The sequence below is a fragment of the Gopherus evgoodei genome, chromosome 7, assembly GCF_007399415.2.
Source record: "Gopherus evgoodei ecotype Sinaloan lineage chromosome 7, rGopEvg1_v1.p, whole genome shotgun sequence".
Lineage (NCBI taxonomy): Eukaryota > Metazoa > Chordata > Testudines > Testudinidae > Gopherus > Gopherus evgoodei.
This window is the reverse complement of record NC_044328.1, coordinates 3837734-3854275: the sequence shown is the minus strand read 5'-3', so window position 1 is coordinate 3854275 and position 16542 is coordinate 3837734. Positions and strand designations below refer to the sequence as shown.

The window sequence follows — 16542 nt, the reverse complement described above, 5'->3', positions numbered from 1 at the left end:
GTGGGGCAGGGGGAGGGGTACGGGGGGGTTAGGGGGCTACGGGAGGCGGGGGAGGGGTGCAGGGGGCGGGGGGCTGCAAGCCGTAGGGCGTTGCGGGGCGGCAGGAGGGGGTTGTGGCGGGAGGGGGTCCCCAGGGAGTAGGCGGGAGCTGGGGGGAGGGGCTGCAGGGGGCGCCAGGTGAACTTGCGCTGCCCTGTGCGGGAAGCTGGCACTGGTGGGATGATGGGGGTCCCCCCCTGCAGAGCCCCCCTGCGCCTGCTGCCTGCGCTCACCGGCTGGGCAAGGGGCTGGGGAGCCCCGCTGGGCCTGGGAACCCTGGTTGGCCCCTCCCTGCGGCACTACAAGAAGGAGACGCTCCCTGCCTCCGAGGGCCCCATCCCAGCCGTGACCGTCACCGAGATCCGCCAGTACCTGCGAGCCCAGGGCATCCCCTTCCACGACGGCTACAGCTGCCTGCACGCGCCCAGCCTCTTCGTGGAGGGGCCGGGAGAGCAGCAGCCCCCCGCCGGCAGCGCCCGCTACAGCCTCTTCATCGACAAGACCACGGGCAGCTTTGTGTGCACAGCCACCCTGGCTGAGGGCACTTGGCAGGACTTCCAGGCTAGTGTGGAACTGAAGCACAAAGGAGTCCCTCATGCTGGCCTGGAGCAGCTTGACGGGGTGGACCAGGCTGGGGAGGACGCCCGCCATATCTGGAACCGGGCGCTGCCACTCTGGGAGCTGCTGGACGAGGAGGAGACTCGGACGGCCAAGGCAATGTTTGGCATCTCCAAGGTGTCGGACGCCACCCTGAAACGCTTCGGGGTGCGCTACCTGAGGACTGCCCGCACCCTGGTCTTCCCCTGGTTCAGCCCCCGTGGCACTGGCCTGAAGGGCCTGAAGCTGCTGGGGGCCAAGTGCCAGGGGGACACAGTACTTTACATGGAGAACACTCTCCCTCGGCCAAGCGCCTACCACAATCTCTTCGGGCTGCCCCTGATCGGCCGCAGAGACACAGAGGTGGTGCTGACAGGCCGGGAGCTGGACACCCTAGCACTGTACCAGGCTACTGGCTTGCCCAGCTTGTCCCTACCCCGTGGGGCTACCTGCCTGCCCCCGGCCCTGCTTCCCTATCTAGAACAATTCAAGCGCATCACCTTGTGGCTGGGTGAAGACCTTCGCTCCTGGGAGGCCGCCAAGCTCTTTGCCCGCAAACTGAACCCCAAACGCTGCTCCCTGGTGCGACCCGGCGACCAGCAGCCCCGGCCCCTGGAGGCTTTCACCCGCGGTATGAACCTCTCCAAGATCCTCCGCTCCGCCCTGCCTGCCGGGCACAAGTCCATCATCTCCTTCCGCCAGCTGCGGGACGAGGTCTTCGGGGAGCTGTCCAATGTGGAGCAGGTGGCCGGGGTCAAGTGGGCCCGCTTTCCTGAACTGAACAGACTCCTCAAGGGCCACCGGAAAGGGGAGCTCACCATCTTCACAGGTGTCTGGCTACCGGTGTGAGGGAGGGGACTGGGAGAATAGGACTCCTCTGGCAGCTTCAGCCTCTGTGTTTGAGCATTTCATCCCTCTGTCTTTCATTGGCCTAGTTGTGAGGGGGTTGTCTCTGCAGAGGAGTTCTTGTCGCTGCCCTTGTCTTTGATCGTACTCCTATAGCCAGGACTCAATCGAGGTGGCTGCTGCAGACTGGTGGGTTCCTGTTTAATCCTCTCTTCCACACCTGGAATTGCTGGTAATGTCATGTCCTGCACCGTAAAGCTGGCTGTGATGTTACCAGTCTGATTTCCAGTGAGGAATGAGCAGCAGGAACTGCCAGACATTGAAGAGATAAAGAGCCTGTTTTCATACCGTTGGCCTTAGAAATAATATTCCCCCTTGTTCCCGCTCCCACTGGAAAATGTAAGATACTGCATGAGTTTCTCAAGGACTCTTGGGTGCAGTTGATCCTGTTGAAGTGCTTCCAGGTTAACGTGGCCCAGTTTCTTTTTTCCAAGCTGCTTTAAGTGATGTGTAAATGCCCTGTGCGTCTGGCCTGCCTGTTACTGCAGGCATGGTGACGAGAGGTCGCGTGCTAGTTCCGCATCACTGTTCTCATGTGGAGAACCCTCTTGTGAGGGTGTACAGCAGCGCAACTCAGCACAGAGTCTGGCCCTTCCACGTTAGAGACAGAAAAGACCTGTTGGGTCTCACTGAGTCCTTGACCGGAGGAGGGCTGGGCCCTATTGTATATTCCCCAGTGATTTCCCCACCCCAGAGAAGTGGCTCCCAACTAGGGAGGTTCTTCTCTAGTCTCTATTAGGAAGAGTTTCCTGCTGTTCAGCCTCCCGCAGCATTCTCTGGCTGGCAAGGCAGGCGAGCCTAGGGGCCCTAGCTCTTATTCAACCCTCTTGCCGTTGAAACAGGCCCGACGGGCAGTGGGAAGACGACCTTTATCAGCGAGTATGCCCTGGACCTCTGCACGCAGGGGGTGAACACCTTGTGGGGTAGCTTTGAGATTAACAACGTGCGCCTGGCCAAGATCATGCTGACCCAGTTTGCTGTGAGGCGGCTGGAGGAGCAGCTGGAGCAGTTCGACGAGTGGGCAGACAAGTTCGAGGACCTGCCACTCTACTTCATGACCTTCCATGGGCACCAGAGCATCAAGTAACGTATCTGCCAGCAGCCCCGTTTTTGCACATCCACCCTCGTGAGACTTTTGCACCGTGGAGGCAGTGATCTGCCCCCAGAATATTTCGTATTGATATAACATGCTGTGGGGCAGTCGGGCGCCCAGGGACTTCCCCAGGGTCACACAAGAACTGTCGGTAGTGTCGGGATTAGAACGAGGCAGTTCTTTGCTCCAAATCTTTTGCCCGGTCCGCTGGACCACAGCTCCGAGAGGGATCTAGGGGGTCCTGTGTTGCTATGCAGACTGTGATCTGGGGCACTTACATGGACCGAATGGAATCACCAGAGCCATTTGGTACCTAATGCCAAGTGTATGCCTGGGGCTAAAAACAGGTCAATGGCCCTGGCCACAAATGCCTGCCATCTGCTGCGGGACACTAGAGGGAACACACCCTGGCCTCTGGGGGAAGAGAGCAGCAGCAGCTTTTCAGGCAAGGAAGGGTCAGGCCTTTGGTTTGGCCTCTTACAGCCGAAAGTGTGTCTGTGATGCCTTCTGCCCAAAGCACCTTGTGAGTGTCGATGTAATTAACCACACAGCCCAGCCTGTAGATCAGGGGCCAACCCCTGGTGTAGCCGGTTGGCTGAGGTGGTAACTTACCCTAGGCCTTGCAATGAGTGAGTGGCAAGCTGGGAATGGCTCTTCAGCGTCCCCGTCCCAGGCTTCCACCACAAGCCCCTCGTTCCTCCTCTCACCTTCAGAGGAACCAGCTTCCCTGGTGCCTCGCTGAATGCATGTGACTGAGGCAGCTTCTTCTCCTTTTCTCCGCAGGACGGTGATAGAGACCATGCTGCACGCGGTGTACATGTATGATATCAGCCACGTGGTCATTGACAATCTCCAGTTCATGATGGGGCAGGAGCAGCTCACTGTGGACAGGTGACCCTCTTCCCTCGTACTTGGTGTGTTCCACTCAAGCTTCCTCTCCCCAGCTTAGGACCTCCTCATGCAGTCCTCTCCGGTGTAACCGGTGAACCCGGTTCCTTAGGGCCCCAGCTCACTTGTTCCCCTTCTTACCTGGACCCACATGCCCCAGGGAGCCTTTCCTCATGTAGAGGTGCCGCCTGTATAATGTATTTAGGGAATCTGGTTTTCTTACCATCTGCATTGTGGCAGCACCTAAGTCGTAGACCAGGCCTCGCTGTGCCAGGCATTTTACAAACACAGGACATGCATCTGACGAAGTGGGTATTCACCCACGAAAGCTCATGCTCCAAAACGTCTGTTAGTCTATAAGGTGCCACAGGATTCTTCGCTGCTTTTACAGGACATAAAGACAGTGCCTGCCCCAAAGAGCTTCCAATCCAAGTCATGTGTTTTTTCAGTATCAGTCGATAAAATACCTTTGAAGAGAACATCCCGTTAGTCAGTGTCTGCATAGTGAGCTCTGGAGTTTACACCGTTTTCGGGGTTTCGATTTTTTGGTGCAAAGTGTTTTCTCAGCTGGGAATTTTACGTGACAGGAAGATCAGGGCGAAAGTGGGGGGGAATTGCTTCAGGTGGGTTTGTATTAGGAGATACATTAAAAGCTGTTTTATCTGGCACGTTAGGGGAATAGGGGGTGCCGGTAAGTGAAAAATGCCGGCTAACTAAGAGGGAAGGAGTTTGGGTACGGGAGGGGGTGGGGGCACAGGGGGCGCTCATGTCAGGCAGCTCCCCGCAAGCAGTGACCTGTCCTGGCTGCTCCTAAGAGGAGGCGTGGCAAGCAGCTCTGCACGCTGCCCCTGCCCTACCCCAAGCACTGCCTGGCCAATGGGAGCTGTACTTTATTTATTGACTAGAATGATTTTGTGCTTCTCCAGCCCCTGCAGAATCTCAAGGAACTTTGCAAATGTAGCAGCCTGCTATACAGACAGTGCACAAGGCTCACTTCAGCCACTGCTGAAATGCGGTCTCTTCTGGGGAGTGAGGGGGAGCTGTCTGATAGTGCGCAGCAACACCAGGTAGCATTTCAGTGCTGGAAGGGCACTTACTGGACTCAAGCGGCAGGGGGTTATAGGGAGGCAGAATGTACCTGAGTTTTGTCATTTGGCCTGGAGCCCAGGATTGTGGGGTCTTTGTGATGCACAAGAGATGAGCATTTCGGTTTCTATGTAGCAGCCTTTCCTTTTAAAGAGGCACCGTGTGCAGTTTGCTGCAGCCTTGGGAAGCTCCAGTCAGGACTCCGTTGTGCCAGGCACCGTAAAAACACAGCAAGAGACAGACCCTGCTCTGAAGAGATTAGTCCAAAAATAGAATGACACTGAGATTTCTCGAGCGCTCGGGTCTCCAGTAACCAGTCTCGATGGGGATGACACAGGACCAGGTTCTTCATCTCAGTGCCTCTAAGTGCTTCCCAAACATCAGTGGCCAGAGCCTCTGCTGATGCGAATGGGTGCAGCTCCACTGAAGTCAACCCACCGGCACCTCTCTCAATCCCCACGTGGGGCAGGGAAGCCTTAGTAGAGGGATACGTTGAAATGCAAAGAGATTAAGCAACTTGACTATGGTCATGTTGGATGTGTGTGCCAGAGCTGGGATTAGAACCCAGGAGTCCTGACTCTGCCTGCTGCGTTCACCGCCGCATGGCGCTCTAGCTGCTAGTAGGAAGGATGACTTGGTGGATAGGGGACAGCCTGGGACTTGGGTGCTGTGGGTTCAGTTGTCTGCTCTGCCAAAGACTTCCTGGGTGGCCTTGGGCAAGTCACTCAGTCTCTGTGCCTCAGTTTCCCATCTGAGCAATGGGGACAGTAGCTCTTCCCTGCCTCCCAGGGGCATCGGCTCCATCAGTGAGCCTGAGGTGCTCAGGTACTGCGGTGAAGAAAGTCAGACAGTTCCTAGAGAATGGATAATCACCGGGAAATGAAAGACGTAGAATAACAGTGTATCAGGGAGGGCTCATTTCACTTCCTAATGTTTCCCCTCTCTCCTCAGAACTGCATCTTTCCCTCACTTCATGCCCCACTGCTGTTGGGAACCAGAGCTGAGGAACCCCCTTCTCTGACCAGCTGGTTACTGGCTGGTAGCCTGCTGCCATTTACCATCCCCCAGCCCCATGTGAAGTGACCCCCTCTGCTTGCTAGCTGGATGGAGAGTGGCATGTTTAATGCCATGCTTCCAGCTCTTGGGCAGGGCCCGGTACCCGGTAGGAGCGGAACGTGTGACTCCCCAGTGTTAGGCTGTCCCCCTGGGTGCTATCAGTGCCTATAAACTGGAATCGCCTGACTGCTCCTGTGAGACGGGCTGAAGACAGGCTCCAGGGCTCTCTGGATTGCAAGGAGGCTGGTCTCTTTATTCTGCTCTCAGATTTTATCTCGTCCAAAAGCCCAGTTTATTGCTGAGATGGAACAGTGGGAGCTGTATCTTGTAAAGAGCTCTGCGTTTTAAAACCGGAGACAGCGTGGCCATGCCTGTAAGAGGCATTTTTTTGTTCAAAGTTGGTAACAAGTGTTGTAGGCTAATTAGGATGTGCTGAATCCAGATACGGTTATTCCTAAGCTGTACGTTGGGAACAAAGCCTCTACAGAGAGGACAAGGTAGCACATGGAAATCACTGATGGTTCAATCTTTATTACCTTTGCGGTTAGGATTAACAAACTTCAGTTGGATTTTACTGAGCTGCAGGATGTAATAAAAGCGAGCAAACAATATGCACGATCTTTTTATCACGCTATTGAATTTCAATTTTTATTTGGCAACAGGTACTGGGAATATTTGAATGTAATACCACCAGGAAAGAGCGTGTTTACGCGGCTCTTATAGAGTAAGCATTAATACCTTGAAACAAAAGTATGCAATCTGATTTAACTATTAGAAACACAACATCTAATCCAAAAACACCTGCTTTGAAAACAAGTGAGAGAACTTTCTTGACTGAACATTAAGAGGACATTTGAATGCACGCGTGTTAATGTTGTACTAGATCAAGAAACTTCGAGTCTTGACAGCGGCAGATTGAATCAACTTCTGATTAGGTCTCTTGTTATGACACACCTGCTCATTTAATGCAACCATCCTAAGCGTCAAAGACATTGACACAACCTTGTTCCAGTTCTTTACGTTTGCATGCTCCTGCACAAACAAGCCATGCTGTCCTGTGCCTACACCACTAACTTTTGCACCTTCTTGTGCAGTCACAGAATATGGTGGTATTGGTGGCAGTGACATGAGCAGTGGCACTGGACTCTGTCCTCCTGTTTCCCACCCATTGTATTTGGCAGAGGAAGTACTGGATTTGGGCAGTGGACCTGTTTCCAAACTAGTGCATGGTAATGAACCCGCTGTATGTGGAAGAAAAGAGCATGACTCGTTGGGTGTAGAGCTTCTGATGACTGCAAGTGTGTGAACTAAGTGGTACATGTGTTGTCAGTGCTGTGAGCTTCTGGCATGCCAGACACTTCACAAACGAAATCTTCTGCACCCGAGTCCAGCTCACCTTGCCCCAGGTGCGTGAGAAGCTGATGGTGTCACATCTTCTTGCCGTGGTCAGCAGTAAAGGAGGTAGAACCACAGCCAGACAGGGCATGAAATGGGAGCAGAGATTCAAGAACAGTGGGTCCATAGTGTCGTTTCTCACATGACAGGAATGGGAACATACTTCGGTTCCTTGGCTACGCCAGCATTCATCCAGAGCTGCCCACGTGTCGTCGTGCTATAGTGAGCCAGCGAAAGGCTCTGCGTTCCTGCCTGTTGCCATTGCAGTAGACAGCGTAAAACCATTCTTGTGTCGTCTTCTCCCTGATGTGCACACAGCCAACTGGTGTCGAGCGCAGTGCTTCAGCCTCACCCGGGAAAACGACCAGCCAGAATGATGGTTTTATCACGTGGTGCTTGTGTCATTAGTGGCTCAGATAAAAATGTGGCCAAGTCCTTCTTATTTTCTGGAAGTGCAATGAGATTTCACTCAGTTACTTGGAAGTGGCATGTATCTGCCTTCCACCACTCTTCAGATGGGTCTTGTACCTCTTGGCCATTTTTGTCTTGTACCACCCTTAATAGATTCTTGTCCTTCCTGTAGAAGCCTGCTGCAAGGTCTCCAAATATTTTGACCCAAACAGCTTTCCTATGGCTTGTATATCTATCACAAGACATCTTCTCCCAGTTGGTGGGAACTGGACATCAGCCGTCAGTACGACACCCAGTGATGCTTCTGTGCCTGTTCTGAGATGGCCATGTGCCTGCTAATGCCAAAAGGAAAGGCATTAACTTACGTTTCAAAATCTATGGCAAATTCACGGTCCTGCTGGCTTCATAGGCTGTGCTTAGTTGCTGATGGATATTTCAGTCTGCCTCCATGTTTAAGGCCTTTGACTTCTTTCCCTACCTCATATAGCACAGAAAAAGTTAGAGCTTCTTTCTGGGCAGTGGATCATGACTGTGTTCCATGTCCAGGCTCCCGCTCTTGTGCCATAAGCGGGGGCGGCTCTAGGCATTTCACCGCCCCAAGCACGACAGGCAGGCTGCGTTCGGTGGCTTGTCTGCGGGAGGTCCATTGGTCCTGTGGCTTTGGCGGACCTCCCGCAGCCATGCCTGCGGGAGGTTCACCGAAGCCGCAGGACCAGCGGACCTCCCGCAGGCAAGTTGCCGAAGGCACCCTGCCTGCCGCCCCCGCGGCCCTGGCAGTGCCCTCCCCGCGGCTTGCCACCCCAAGCACACGCTTGGCGTGCTGGGGCCTGGAGCCGCCACTGGCCATAAACCATTACACCCCAGTGCTGTCCAGCTGCACTCATGCTAAGTCTTTGCATTCAACGGTGTGTCTTGTGTGGCTTCCGGAGCCAGATCTTGGTTGCAATATTTTGCAATGAAGTGGGTGGTTCCTTCTCAGAGAGGTTCTTGACGCTTTGAAGCATTTGTAGGAGTGCATCCTCCTCTTCACTGTCATGTTACTTCTTTGCCTTGACTCGTTGTGAAGACGCTGGACATCCAGACCGATGTGGAACATGCATCTGGTGTCTGCTGCGATATGGGCTCCTGGATTGTAAGACCAGGCTCATCTGCAGAGGGCTGAGGGAGTCCTGGTGATGCCTTCCCTTCCGCCTCCCCGTTAAGCCATGCTTGGCCCTGACCGGGGCCACTTGGTTGAACTTCTGACGTGATCTCTTGATGACGACAGGAGAACCCCTTGAGCACTTCAGCTGGTAGCTGATGCATTTCTGTGAGGTACGTGGCACCCCACCGAGCATAGTTTGTGTAGTCAAGATCTCACGAAGAATGGTATGATGTGTCAGGTCTCGAACTCAGGCCTCCCCAGACAGCTGCCGTGTCCTGGCCTCCATCCACTACTGAAACCAAGTGGACTGAGAAGCTACTCGGCATATAACCCCAGCCAAGGCACCACCCACGGGAGCTCTGATTGGAGGATCACCTGGCTCCACCGATTGGATCAACTGCACTATTTAAGCCAGGAGAAGGCACAGAAAGTTTGTCCGAGCAATGAGGTGGTTTCCTATTGTGGTTACACTGAACCCTGCTTGTGCCTGCCTCCTGCACCCTACCCTGTTCCTGGCTTGTGACATTATTGATATAAACTGGGACCATATAGAACATGGTTTGCAACCAAGGTCCTGTAGTGGCACCAAATCTTATGTAAAGGGGGTCATATAAGGTGTCTAAGACCAAGTTATGAGTTACTGATTATGATTATGCTGTCTGTATGTCTGTATCATTTTGTAGTTGAAGTTATGAATATTGGCTGTATACTGTCTGTATTTCAAACTTGTGCTGTGTTACTGGGAGAGATCCCAGACAAGTGGGTGTTAGCTCTGCTTGGCCTGCTTGATGGCCCATTAAGGACCATCAGCTACACAATTGACCCATTGAGAGGAGGCAGATACGCCTCGTGACTCAGCAGGGTGTGCAGAAACTGGCCCATGTGACTGCAAACTCCATTTTGCTGTAATTTTCCACAGTAAGAACAAAGAAGTGTTCTTACACCTGGAAGTGCCTATATAAGGCCGATGCCTCATCTCCATCTTGTCTTCAGTCCTGCTTCCTACCTCTGGAGGGACTTTGCTACAAGCTGAAGCTCTACACAAGGAACTGATGACCCATCCCAGCGGGGATGTTCTCCAGAGACTTGATTTAAACCTGCAGTTTACTCCATCACTGCTACAAGCCTGAACTAAGAACTTTGCCATTCCTGTATGTAATTGATTCCATTTAATCAATTCTAGCTCTCATCTCTATCTTTTTACTTTTATGAATAAACCTTTAGATTTTAGATTCTAAAGGTATCTCACCTTGGCTCTGACCCTCTGCTTTGATTCCTGGTTCTGACTCTGGCTTGGCCCCTGACTCTGGGAACTGGCAGTTGATTCCGGTGCTGACCCTTGGTTTTGTTCCCAAACCTGGATGCCTGCTCCGCCCACTAGTCCTGCTCTGACTACTAGGTCTGACTGCCTACATCCTGGTCCATAACAAATGTCATTGTACATTTGAAGATGTAGAGATGCGGCTCCCAATTTCCTTCTCTCTAGGCATAGGTGAGCATGATCAGTGGGGCCAGCATTTCCATGGACTGCCACCAAAACCTGAAGTTCACACGACCTTGACCGTGGCTCGTCACAGAAGTGGAGGTGAGATCTTGTGAAGTACAAACTGACGTGAGCTCACCATAAAAATGTGACCCGTTGCCTCTGTGCTTGAAATGTCAGATTGTGAGCCTGCGTTGCCCTGGCATGTGGCTTGGCATTCAGAGCTTGTTCTGTTTGGTCCAAGAACTCCACTTCCCATCCAGGCATCTGCTGGCCCTGAAGCCAGTGTGTGCCGACCTGTGTGTTTTTGAAAGTTTATTGAGAAGTGGAGACCTCCTGATCCTGATGTAAGTCGCTCTCTGTACTCTGGTGTGGCCCATTTTAGTTCCATCAATTTACAGTACAGAGCTCAACAGAACCATGTACTGCTGCCCAAGCACTGATGACACGTTTGCATCTCTCCCGTAGTTGTTATTTCTGGGTCTGTTGTCGTGTGCAGTTGGTTGAAATGTGTCCACCTGGAGTTCTCATTTGGATGTTTAACGATAAAGCCCATATCAGAAGCTCTTTCCTCCATTGCAGGTTTGCAGTTTTCTTCAGAGTCAGAGCACCACGTTTTGCAAACACAGCCCTTGGATGGACTGGTTTTGCTTTCCCATTTCGTACATTGGCTCATGCGATTGTCGATGGCTTGAGGAATGTGGAGTGTGCTGCAGTTTGTAGGCTTTGGGTCAGTCAGTATCGGATCAGGGGCAGGTTCTCTCTGCCAAGCGACGACTGGGGTTGCATGGAAGGAGCGTTTCCCATCCAGAGAAGATCATTTGTGTCAATTTTGCCAGCTGTGTATGAACAGACTTCCTGGGAATCGGGTTGGGAGAAGTAGCAGCACCATTCTCAGTATCCGTAGTTAATAGGGTTTTCTCTGCTAGGGCAGTGTCCACCTTTCAGATTCCTTGGTAAGTAATGCAGTGGCCGGCCTTATGGCCTACGACTCCTACCACTGATGTAGGAATGTGGAATTTCAGGACCAGCTTTTATGCAAAATTGCTGTAACGATTCCCAATCTCAGATGGCTCCAAAACATAGCCTTGACTGGCTACAGGTTGAAGCTCATTTTGAAGCCAAAACGTTGCTGTGTCAGTAATTTTGCTACCCTCACTCTTTGTCATCACAGACCCCGCAAACGGGATGTAACCAATCAAGTGGTTCTTACCTTTACAGCAGCTAAACGAACTCTCCTTTTGTGGCCAGACAGCCTCCTTCATCTGTTCATTCATCTTGAAAGTAGTTACAGAGATGAGCCTCTGTTTAAGGGGCACTTCTTGACAAAAGATGCAGCATCTCCAGTCCATAGGTGTCACAGAACTAGACTGGCTTGTATTACAGCCACTGGTGTCTTTACTGGGAGCACTACAATTCGCCACATATCAGTTGCAGATCCTCTTGCTTTGCGTAACCTCTGGATTTTGCCTTTGTCAGCGTATTGGGCACTGCAGTTTCTGTGCCCCGGGACTGATATTGTCTAACATGAATGAAAGATGGACTCCATTCTGTCAGTGGCCACTCTGTGTTTCACATCTTGCATCTTCTCTTTACTGGCTCTTGCCTCCCTTATTCTAGGCAATCCTTGTTCACCTGTTTTACGCACATCTACTCTACTTGATTCCTGGAGAATAATACAGAGACTAGGAAACTCAGGTGGCTCTGTTGAAACTTTCAGTTTCCTGTTTTACAACTGTGACCAATAGGAGTGTCATAAACCACCGCCCCATCTAACTACTGTTCTCTGTTTGTAAAATATATCATCCTCACCACTTCTGTGTTAATTCTCCCCTAACCACAAAGCACAATGGGCTATGAAACCAAGGCCAAGCATCCGAGAAAATGATTTCACATATTACAGGAAAAATAACTTCTGAGTTACGATTGACTTATTGCTAATATTAAGGTCTATGGATGACTGGATATTGTAAAGAGTTGAAGACTAGGATGCAAAAGGTGTTAAAGCCATGATGTGTGACTTTTCCGTTCTGATCTGAAGAGACCGAAAGGGAATTATGGCAGACAGTGTGACAAGTTCCAGCACACCCTGTTGGTGTACCAAACCTTTTTGGGGAATTTTGTTTGAGGGTCTAAACCTCTGAATTCAGCTTGGTGACAATCATTTTTAAAATCAGCAGGTTCCAGTTATGGTAGAAGAAGTTGGTACCAGCTTTTACCAAAGAGTGCGACTGGACCGCTTCTAGAGGATGGATTGAGATTTCTGTCTAGTTGAATGGTCCGTTTGTTGGAGCAGGAATCTGGCAATCAGGACTCCTGGGTACTAGTCCTGCCTCTGCCTGGCTGTGTGAGCGTTGGGGAGTCACTCCCCTTCTCCCTGCCTCCATTTGCTCATCTGTTAAGTGGGGATAACGGTCCTTTTAACCCGCCACCTCCATGGAGCTGTAGATGTGCAGTGTGTCTGAGTATTTCATAATCATTAGCATATTTATCCGCACAGCACCCCTGAGGCAGGGCAGGGATGTTACCCCATTTTGCAGATGGGGAACTGAGGCACAGAGAGGCTTTGTGATGTGCCCGAGGTCACCCAGTCTGTGGCAGAGCAGGAATTCAAACCCAGCTCGCCCAAGCCCTCGGTTAGTACTCCAACCATTAGACCATCCTCCTCCTTAATTGCCCTGTCACTGTGGGCAAGAGGTTCATTGCCTGCATGTTGGAAGCACTTCCCAGAGCCATGCCACAAGCAATGTCTCTTTCTCATTACCCCCTTGCCATCTTGCTGCTCCAGGCTTGCTGTCCAGGACTACATCGTGGGCGCCTTCCGGAAGTTTGCGACGGACAACAGTTGTCACGTGAGCCTGGTCATCCACCCTCGGAAGGAGGACGAAGAGCGAGAGCTTCAGACGGCCTCTATATTTGGGTCTGCGAAGGTGAGCAGCTATTGGGAATAACCCCAGGCTTGGATCTGCTCAGGCTGGGTCAGCAGCTGGCCAGCATTGTGTGTCAAATGGAGCAATTTGCAGTGGCCTGTCTTAAAAGAGTTGGTGGCCCATGCGGACTCCATCTCCCAGAATGCAGTGCTCTGTTGTGATGAGTCTTCCTGGCCACGGGTGTGATAGAAATGAGCCTGTGCCCGTGCGGGGCTGTTCCCTACAGCACAGTCCTGGTGGGCACTGGTAGCGGTTCCTGCACCTGGGTCACTGATAACTTCTGGTCTCAGCCCAGAGAGGAGAGGGTGTCTTGTAAATTGTGAGTAAAACTGGTTTAGGCAGTTCTGGGTCTAGCACCTTCCTCTAGTATCGAGAACCCGCTTCCGTAGCTCGGGCACCTATGTGTGAAACTTCCAGTGGGTTTGTTCTGCAGTCATCCCTTCGGGACCAGTGCCGGTTGGGAGCCCTCTTCAGGGAATAAAATAAAGAGTTAATGGTGGGAGGTCAGCTGAGGGCATGCTCTGGTGAAGAAGAGACCTGCAGACCCTGCAGTGAGGGAGCCAAGCCCCTGGGTAGGGGACACAGTGTGGAGGTTTGAGGGTTGAGCCCGATTCTTCATTTGTCTTTCTCGTTGATGCTGAACTGATGTTTGCTGTTACACCCTGAGCGCTGTAGCTCTGCCGGCTTAAGCCCTGGTGTAGACGCAGCTAGGGCGACAGAAGAATTCTCCCATCAACCTAGCTCCTGCTGCTCGGAGAGGTGGGTTAAGGACGCTGGTGGAAAATCAGGAAGCTACAGTGCCAGAGCTGCGCCAGCGTAGTGTAGACGTACTGGTAGTGGGGAGACCGGGGGGGATGTGCATGAACGACCCTGGCAGGTGGAGTGCACGGAAGGCTCTGTCTCTCAGGGACACTTGTACCCTCCTCCCAGTGTCTCGCTGTCCCTGGGGCTAGCGGCCATAAAGCTGTAGCAGTCCAAAGCGCTGGAGGGTCCCAGAACAGTGAATAGCTGTGAGCCGGTATCTCAGAAGGGTGCCAGAGGTCCTGACTATTGCAGCCTGGCCCAGTCCCCCTCCTGGCCGGCCACGGTCTCTTGTAAATGGCCCTAGCTGCTGGGTCCCAGCCACCGGAGGTGGGCAGAGCCTGGTCGCTGTTCTGGTGCTGGCTCTGTAGGGTTCGCTCCCTGTCTCTGCACCCTTCCGTGGGACAGGAGACTCTGCTGTCCTGCTGCCCCTGGTACCAGGGCCTCTGATGATCTCCTGAGGCCCCCTAGTCCCATGGCTTATGCTTACCCCTGCCCAGGCTGTGGCAACTCTGGGCTCCTAGTTTAACCCCTTCAGGGACAGCGTGGCAGAAAAGCAAGGAGCACAGGGGCTTTCCCAGCCACTGGAGAGTGACAGCTCATTGGAAAACAACAACATTCCTGAGACATCCCTCCCACCCCCACACACGCACTCCTCTGAGGGGAGTCTTGTCAGCGTGTCAGGCCAGGCAGAGCCCCTTCTGCCTCCTCTCTCTCCAGCCTCGGCTTGCGTGGGCCACGGTCTCTGCTCAGGCTGCCCCCCTCCCGTGGTCTCTGCCCCCTTTTGCCAGGTGCCCAGGGTGAGAAACTCCAGCCCTTTCCCCCAGCCAGGCTCCTGTCTAGAGAGTTCATTGTTCATGGGGTCGGGCCAGCAAATCACAGCTGATGGGCCGAGGTTGCTCTGGGATGGCTTCCCAGTCCTACTCATTCCACCCTTTCCCAGCCCAGCTCCTGTCAGGAATGCAGCACACAGGCTGCCCTTGGCGAGGGCTGGCAGCTTTCAGCGCAGAACCAACTGGGAGACAGGGTACATACAGAATCTGACACCAGCACGTCCTGCTCTGTCCCACTCACAATTCAGTCATTGCTGACTCTCTGCACCTTCCCCAAGTGCCAGGGGCTAAATTCCAATTGAGCAGGTCAGCTTCGCCTACTGTCTCCTGTAGTTTTACTTGGCCGTGGAATTCTTCACTTCCTATCCCCTAGTGTTGCTGGGTGCTGTTAGATGTGTGCTCCACCCCAAAGGTGGCTGCATTTCCGAGGTGCTTGAGGCATTTATGTTTGCATAAACGCATAGGCGCTGTCTGAAGTGCTCTGAACCCCTCAGTCTGACAGGCATGTGTCCAAGTCCAGGTACCTCTCTCCCCATGGCCTTCTCCTTTTTGTCTCTCGTACCCAGGCCAGCCAGGAGGCCGACAACGTGCTGATCCTCCAGGACAGGAAGCTTGTGACGGGGCCAGGGAAGCGGTACCTGCAGGTGTCAAAGAACCGCTTTGATGGGGATGTGGGGGTCTTCCCCCTGGAGTTCAGCAAAGCATCCCTCACCTTCTCCACCCCCGTCAAGGGGAAGGCCCGGCTGAAGAAGGTGAAAGATGACAATGGAGCGCCGCCGAAGCAGGCTCCAGCTGGAGGCAGTGGGGCTTCTAAGAAGCAGTGACCCAGCCCGTGGTATGGGCTGCTCTGGTGCAATGCCTTCCCCAGAGCACTCCTCGGCCAGTGTTCGTACCAGCCCTGAGGGGAAGGGGGCTGATGCCAGGTGCTAGGGCAGAGGAGATGGGGACACAGCACTGCCAGTTTCCATCGGAGACTCTTAAAGCCAAGGGTTTCCCTGTGCTGCTGCCAAGCGGGCCTGGCCAGGCTTGGGTTTGCTGCAGGCTCCTTGCCCCTGGGCAGGGGGGGGCACCTAGGTCTGGTTGCGTTTGGGGAGGAGGAATCGCACACCTACCTCTGCGTTATAGTCAGACGATAAGCTATAACCGGCTCTTGTTTTAGAGCCTGCCAGGGGCCCGCGACACCCCGGCTGACGGATACAGGTTGGTGTATGGGGGGAGTCCTGTGGGTTATGTCCCCGTCCGTTCGCTTAGCACAGGTCCCATCTGTTTGTCCCTGGGAGCCGTATGTCCGGACGCTGGGGTGCTGAGTCAGTGGAGCCTTCGGGCTGGATGTCCATTTGCCAGACCCTCTCTCCTTGCTCCCGTCGCTGGAGTATTTCAGCCAATGGGAGTAAATCCTGACCCCAGACCCTGGAACCGAGGAGGACACGGCACAGGTCACAAGCCAGTGTGAGTTTGCCATGGGCTTCTCCACTCAGTCCCTATTGCACGTCTGGTCTGTGTCGTAGAACTGCTGCTGAATTAGCTCCGCTTGTCTCAGGAGACCTCCCTCCCTTTGCTCCAGGACCAGGATGGTGGGTTATGCAGGCCAGTCTGGAAGGACACTAGCAGAACTGGGCAAGTCCTGGGGCTGGGAGAGCTGTGGCTGCAGATCAGGAGTGAGGGGCACCAGTAGACCTGTGCAGGGCAGGTCCCAGGACTGAGATAGCAGGGGGCTGCGAGTCAGGATTGAAGGGCACCGGCAGAGCTCTGCAGGGCTGGGATAGCAGGGGCCGCGGATCAGGCTTGAGGGGCATCAGCAAAGCTCTGCAGGGCTGGAATAGCAGGGGGCTGCGAGTCAGGCTTGAGGGGCACCAGCAGAGCTCTGCAGGGCTGGGATA

The 16542-nt window shown here is 53.4% G+C and overlaps 1 protein-coding gene across 1 annotated transcript; it reads left to right on the top strand.

The window, feature by feature from the left end:
* Positions 1 to 141: 141 nt before the first annotated feature.
* TWNK (twinkle mtDNA helicase) lies at positions 142 to 16542 on the top strand. The gene is made up of 5 exons (XM_030569689.1): positions 142 to 1465; positions 2385 to 2625; positions 3419 to 3526; positions 12887 to 13028; positions 15229 to 16542. The coding sequence occupies exons 1-5, from the start codon at positions 220 to 222 to the stop codon at positions 15484 to 15486; spliced, it is 1995 nt and encodes a 664-aa protein (XP_030425549.1). The 5' UTR covers positions 142 to 219; the 3' UTR covers positions 15487 to 16542.